The sequence below is a fragment of the Atta cephalotes genome (assembly GCF_000143395.1).
Source record: "Atta cephalotes unplaced genomic scaffold scaffold00006, whole genome shotgun sequence".
Classification (NCBI taxonomy): Eukaryota; Metazoa; Arthropoda; class Insecta; order Hymenoptera; family Formicidae; genus Atta; species Atta cephalotes.
The window spans coordinates 2,718,749-2,726,224 of record NW_012130070.1 but is presented as its reverse complement, the minus strand read 5'-3'; the positions used below and the strand labels follow the sequence as shown (position 1 = coordinate 2,726,224).

The following is a 7,476-nucleotide window of genomic DNA, read 5'->3' as shown; positions in this document are numbered from 1 at the left end:
TGACCAGTTTTTTCGACGCGGGATTCGTACGCTACCCGAAAGATGGGAGAAAGTAGTGGCCAGCGATGGACAATACTTTGAATCATAAATGTATAACCAGTTTTTACAATAAAGCCTCGAATTTCGGAAAAAAACGGCGGAAGCAAAGTTGTACACCTAATACATAGCATTTTAAATCGATTATTTTGGTTTTTTAATAAAAATTGTGGGAATTATTTTTACAATGAATAATAGAAGTAGAAATAAAATAATTTTTCTATTTAAATACGAGGAATGCTACATTCGGTTGAAGTGTATCTTAGTACTTAAATATTTCTGTGTGAATTTATATACATACTATCTGATTTTGCAAATTGCGCGTGGAAATCTTTTTTTCTCATGAAACACATTCATGAACAGAACCAAAGTAGTAATACCAGTTATTAAATTGACGGCATTTTAATAATTTTTTTGATACTGATAAACATCTTTATAAGAATATTAATATATGTTAAAGAGAATCTAAACCTGATAAGAATTTTAGTAAAAAATAATGTTTGTAATTTATTATAAAAGTTATTTTTATTATCTACGTCTCAGCATTAATTATTTATGCTTGTTACAGTAATACAATTTTAGAAAACAAACATCTAATTCGAGATTTGTCAATTTGTGAAAAGTAACAATTAATTAATATATTAATACAATGTATTATACGATATGATATCAATTTAATATGAATATATTAGCTATTTGTTGTTTACAAATTACTAATGTATACGATGGTTCGTACAAATTATCGATGTAAATGCAACTTTAAATTCAAAATTCATGAAAGAATTTGTCATTAAAGTTTAATTTTATAGAAGTGAAATATTCTGTATATTAATTTGTGATATTAATAAGCCATTTAATACACTAAAAGCAAAATAGTCTTCATATTCATCTATTACTTTAATAAAAATATCACTTTAATAGAACTACACAAAATATTGATGCTTTGATCCGTGTTAGGTTACAAGAGAATTTAATTAATTACGGAATTTTAAAATCTCAAATAAAATTGATTAAATTTAGAGAATACATTTTTAAATATCAAAAATGCATGTATTGAAACGTAATATTAAAGAAAAGTAGTTTGTAAAATAAATAATTAATTATGTTGAAATTCATATTCTGAAAATAAATTGTATAATCTAGACATAAATGTGCTGAACAATGATCGTTTTAGGTGTGTGCGAGCAACGAACGAATAAGTCGTTTTTATAAGGAGATACATTATAAATACAGTTGTAATACAAAATGTAACTATTTCCATCTGTTTTCTGCGAACGGAGTGAAAAGCAAATGTGGCTACTCAGAGCGAATCTGAGATTTTAATAAATTAACATGAACATTATCCAGTGTAATTACAAAACTACAGCGTTACACGCATCCCCAGTGATCGTCGCAGATAGGATGGAATGCCGTTCATGTAGGATCGCGCGAGATCGCGCGTTGGCGGGTCAAACGAAGCGTTAGGAGCCATCGTGACTTCCGTTTGCGCTGCACGGGGGCTGCGCGTTATAAAAAGGGGTAGCTATTGAATTAAAAGGACGTAGAACGTATATAAGGCGGGCCGCAGCAAGAAAGCGAGATCGCGGCCGGGCGAGATTCCGGTGAGAGAGCGAGCACGCGTGCGCGCGCGCGCACCCGAGCGAGGCGAGGGTGGAAAAGCGTGGATGTAGCATTGGCGAGAGAACGTGAAACACCGCGATGCGGGAGCGAGAGGTGAGATGAGTGGAATAGACGAAGATAGAGCGATACGCACGGGTACGGGAAGGGGTGAAGAAAGGCGGAGGAAATGAGAAGAAGAGGGCTCTCTCTCGTCTCCTTCGGGCCGGTCGTCCGCTCGCTCATCTCTCTCCTCTCACTCGGCGCGACGTCCGCGCCGCGCCGCGCCGCGCCGCGCCGACCGCTCGCGCGCGCTCTTGCCGGCCATAAAAATAAAATTTCAATAAATCTCCGCCGCGCGAAAACTAGTGGGGCATCCAGAGGGCGGGCTACCCGCTCATTGGAGCTGCGTTCGCGGCGGTTACCGCCTACCACAAAGCGGAGACGACGAAAGAGACGGTAACCTGGATAGAGTTTACCTCGGGATATGGGCAACCCTCGCATGGCTACCAACCATTGCGGCCCGGAGCGGTGCGGGCGACAGAAAATCCGACCGCCAACGACTGGGATACCTCTGGGTCCGAGACTCTTCGTTCGCTCCCTGCGTTCGTCGCCACCGACTGTCATATCTTTTTCTTTTTACTCTTCCGTCGAAGCGATCTCGTGTCTTGTTGAAGCGATTGGTGAATGCACGGTTACTACTCAACTTTTGCACTGCTATAATCGTGGTAACTCTTAACATTGTTAAATGAATTTCCTAAGAGGAAACTTTCAAACTATCAGAAGACAAGAAAATATATACCTAAACATAATAGCCCTCTCTTAAAGGGATGAATTAATTCAGTACTACTCGAAATTCCATCTCATTATCGCCATTTTAATATTCTTGGACAAATAATGGATATTGCTAATTTAAAATAAATTAATTTTGATAAATTAATATTTTTAATATGCTGCTGAAAATAAATGAATAAATAAAATTCTGATTGTTAAATGCGAGAGTTGGAAGAAAGGCGCTGTTGCAGCTAGCTACCTTCCTGGATTCTAGTGTGGATCTGAAGGATAGGAGCGATTTAATATCACGCCCACCAGCGGAGAAGCGAGGTAGTAGGGACTCTCGCGAGCCGGTAGTTGAAGCGAGAGATCGACGGTGGGCGCTTTGAAACGAATGGGATGTCGATATATCCGGCAAGCTGGCGTGAGTGGGGGAGTTCGGATATGGCAGTCGGCCAGTTCGCTGTTTGCCTTCCTGAGGCACGGGCCGGTCCTCAGGCTCGTCTCTATACATCTAAATACTCATCCAGGAAAGGCTCCGTGCGTCGCGCCGTCAGTCGCAGTCGCAGTTTTTTTTCTTGTCCGTGCTTCCTCGAGAGTTGAGGGTGAGGTGCTCGCGGTGTTGCGCGGATTTCCGCTTCCGCGTGCTGTATCGGAGCTACGCTCCCGGGGTTGAGCGGCATGCTCAACAATATCACCGCCGGTGGTTCCGTACACGGTATCTCCGGTAAGTACCGTATACACTTGAGTCAGAAAATCCCATCTGATTAGTGTGCGTCAACGAAACTGTGCTGGGATTGAATTAGCGATCTCGAATACCACCGATCTCCGTCGAACGTCAGTTAAAACAATCCTTGTGTGTTAAGAATAAGCTCCAATTCCCTTAGAAATCCTCAAGCTGGCCGAGATTCACGATTCCACTGCGTTTCTTTCGCGTTTTAAATCCAAGTTCTTCAAAAGTCTTTAAACTCTACTGAGAAGAATAGTTCAAATGTTCTCCAGAATAATTGAGTGTATATTTTGGACCGGTTATGAATACATGAATTTAACACGCAATTATGGACTGTATTGTGATTAGTCCATTTTTAACTGTGACTTAAAATTAAAGTCATTATGTGTCGGTCACGTTCATCGTATCAATTATTATAATCATATTTTTAGCATTACAAGAATTAATCACGTTTTAGTTATCTGTTATGTTACTATGTAATCACGGATCATTCTAATGTTTGAAAGATCATTACTTCACTTAATCATGTATAACAAATGCATTTCAATCACGAGCATTGAACTTGCGACCAGCCATTCTTCGGAAGCCATTGATGTTTTGCCGACGGCACGTCGCTTCCGATTTACAATCCGGTGTGTTCCGTATATCGAATTAAACAAATTTTTAACCGGTGTGAAAAAACATGTGTTCGTATCTAATACAGGCTTCCAGGATTAAGTGCCAGTCGCAAGAATATCCATCGATTTTAATAGTGGCAGCCTATTTCATCTATAACATTAAAAGCGGTACCGACAAAAATATTAAATTTTTCTAACTATAATACAAGTTGGAAAGAAATGAAAGTGAATAGTAACAACAATAATAATAAACTGGAAATTATAAAATTCAAACAAACATATTAAGCATTAAGTTCTATCTTGATCGCGAATTTGGTGTTTATTTGTGCTGAATATTTTATTTATGACCAACATTATCGTGACAAATATAACAAGAAAAACTCTGATTAAGTTGGAACTCTGGTAGACTCAACCAGAAAAATATAAATCAGACACTTATAATTAAATTTATCATATGTTCTAATCGAGACAACCAGAAATTTAATCACAATCAAAATTCTGATTAGTATAACAAAATACATTTTATTTGTACTTTTATATATACTACATAACTAAAAAAACGTTTTTCTCAATGAATTATTAGTGCATTTCATTTCTGTGTTGAGGTTATGAAATATTAAAAAGAAACACTAAACATCGCTTTCACTTATAATTTTGCTTTTATATCTTTGAGAATGTAGAATGAAATGAGAGAAGACCAGTGATGGCACAATAATGATATAATAGTGTTAAATTTTGATACTTCAGTCTTAGAATTCAAACGCGGCGTCGAGGACCGTTGTAGCATCAGGTGTCCCATAAGAAGCGTGTTTCTTCACAGCTTTTATAAGTGCGCAAGCTAGTTTATTTCAAGCTTAACGTGTCAGCTTTTTGTTCACGTAACGTGGGATTATTATGTCGGTTTGCTACAATTAACAATCACAATTGAAAGTGACGTTGTTAATTAATCAGACATTATTATGAGTACTACGAGTGTTCCCGGTCTAATTGTAAGCGTGCTATTATAATAAAAGATATTCAAAATGAAATAGAATCTAACGGAAAGAAATATCGAACGCTAAACGATCTTCATTAAATAGATCGATTATAAATTTAGTTATATATAATTTTAAATCCTTCCACTATAATTTTAAATCCTAAATCTTTCACATGCGCATTATTATAGGTCACATAACTCCGTTAAAGTTAATTACTTGCCGTTTACGGTGAAATTTATAATAGAAATATCCATATATCATCTTTCAGTATGTTAATTGCATCGACTAAAATATATAGAAAGTAGCGGTTAAATGTAAATTATTGATAGCGAATTGAAAAGTAGGCAAACAATTAATAAAATGGATCATAATATATCGCTAAATAAGTGTTATTAATACAATTGTTAATACATTTGACAATTGTTAATATTTTATATTTTGCATCATTTAATGCGAATTTTTATTCTTACTCATCTTTTTATGAAATTATATTTCTAAAATTCATTTCTAATCATGTCAGTATGTTTAATTCTATGCTTACAAAAAAGATAAATTTCAAATGAATCTGAATTCCTCTTAATCAATTTGATTTTCATCACCCGTCGGTTCGTGTAGGGACTGTTTCGCCCGGCTAATCCACTGTGAATAATCCTACCACAACTGTGGATTGCAATTAATATCGTATAATTTATTACGAAATATTTATCATATTGATAGATATTCACAGAATCATACTTTTTATATTAGTTTTTTATTTATACTGCAATATTGCGACTTGCAAAAATTAATGCTTTTTATAGAAGGATGGTCAATAAAGCCATTTTTGTGCCTGCTACGATTTTACATTAAACAATTTTTTTTGTATTATATGATCAGTAGGAATGTTAGAAATAATTATTATATGAGAAAAAACTCGAGCCATAAAACTTTAATTAACTATTAATTTAGATATATCATTCTCATACCTATTTAAGCCCTTTTTATGACTAATAAGTGAATTAATGAGATATTTTCGTTCATTATATTGTTCTACCATCATGTTAACGTCATTTTAGATTATCTATCGTTCCTAAGGTGAAGATGAATACAGCTTATAATGAAGAAATGAATTTTTTTATTATTCTTGACATATGTACTTATCAAATGATATCCATATACTACAATAATGGGATTTTCAATTTAAAAAAAAATTAAAAAAAACAAAAATCAAAAAACACAAAAATTAATAAAAATAAAAAATCTCTCTATGATTACAACTTTGACGCGGTGTAGAGGCTTAAGCCTATAGGCAACAAACAGTGATCACTATGAGTGATCCTGTGGGCCTCAACATTTAATGGGTATCGATTCGTTAAAAGTAATAAAAAAATTTATTTTTTTCACTTTGGGGATGATAGATAGTTTAAAATGACGTTAATACGTTGGTAGAGTAGTATAATGAACAAAAATATTTTATTAATTTGCTTATTAATCATGAAAAAGGATTTAAGTAGCGATATGTCTAAACTAATAATTAATTAGGACTTTATGGATGGGTTTTTCCTCCATGTAATGATTACTTTTCACATTCCTAATGAGTATACAATACAAAAAAAATTATTTAACGGAAATTCGTAGAGGGCACAAAAGTGGCCTTATTGACCCTTCTTTCTTTATTTCTGTATAAAAGTATAATTTATTACTACGAATTATTTATCTGTAGATATTCATAGAATCACATTTCGTATATTAGTTTTTCATTTGCATTTATTATTTGCGACGTGCAAAAATTAATACTTTTTAAATTTATTTTTATATAAAATGTATTTTTATTATCTTTTTGTGTGGCATTTACATAAAATCATGATAAAAGTATAATTCGCAATTTTTTATAAATAATAAATTATTTATTACTTATTATTGTATAATTAATAAAATTATTTGAGTTTTATCTTGTATATGTATGAGAATAAAATAATCTTATTAATTATTTTACTTTTACATATATATGGTTTCTATAATGTTTTCTTTGATTATAGTGAGTTAGATTAATTTATGACATTTTTTAAGTTAAGAAAATTTTTAAATTAGGAAAATTTGTTTGCAAGGTTTATTTTTTAGAATTATATAAATGAAAAAAAATTGTCAGGTAAAGAAATTCAGGATAGAAAATTGCACAAAAGAATAGTGAAATGTGCCGGTAACACGTGACGTTGCACGTCTTCGATCTCCATCTCAAGAAAGCCGCTTCTCGAGTTTGATGATCTTAATTACCTCAACACTGATTACATTACGCGAGAAGTTGAGGAACGGTTTAGAGAGTTAGAATGTTGCAGGTGGTGAGAACTGAGTAAAGCGCTACACGTTAACTGGATTAAAAGAAAGTTATAGCTCTATTTTTTTCACGTTAAGCGTTGATTTTTTTCCATCATATTTATTCTGTCACCATGCGATTTAAACACTTGTTTCTCGTTTAATTTTAACTTAACGTTATACTGCGATTATCGAATGAACTGAATAATTATGGCAACGCATACGAATGGCGAAAGGATTTCTTTTGAAATTATTCATTTTTATTCAAATAGGATCTCGATTTCGTGCAAATCGTAATCGTCCGGAATAATTATATCTGAGTTTACGGGAACGTGAGGGACGTCACACCGACGTTGGACTTGTTTCTCATAAATTGCATTTTATATCTGTCTTCCGTCAAATAAGATCAAACATATACTTACTAACGGTTGGCCGATTCGCAGACTACGTCGAT

The 7,476-nt window shown here is 34.0% G+C and overlaps 1 protein-coding gene across 1 annotated transcript in view; it reads left to right on the top strand.

The window, feature by feature from the left end:
* Positions 1–3,087: 3,087 nt before the first annotated feature.
* Positions 3,088–7,476, top strand: part of LOC105626662 (homeobox protein orthopedia-like) — a 44,722-nt gene continuing 40,333 nt past the window's right edge. The window contains exon 1 of the mRNA XM_012207956.1: positions 3,088–3,133. Within this exon, the coding sequence (XP_012063346.1) occupies positions 3,088–3,133 (46 nt within the window). The remainder of the gene's footprint in view (positions 3,134–7,476) is intronic.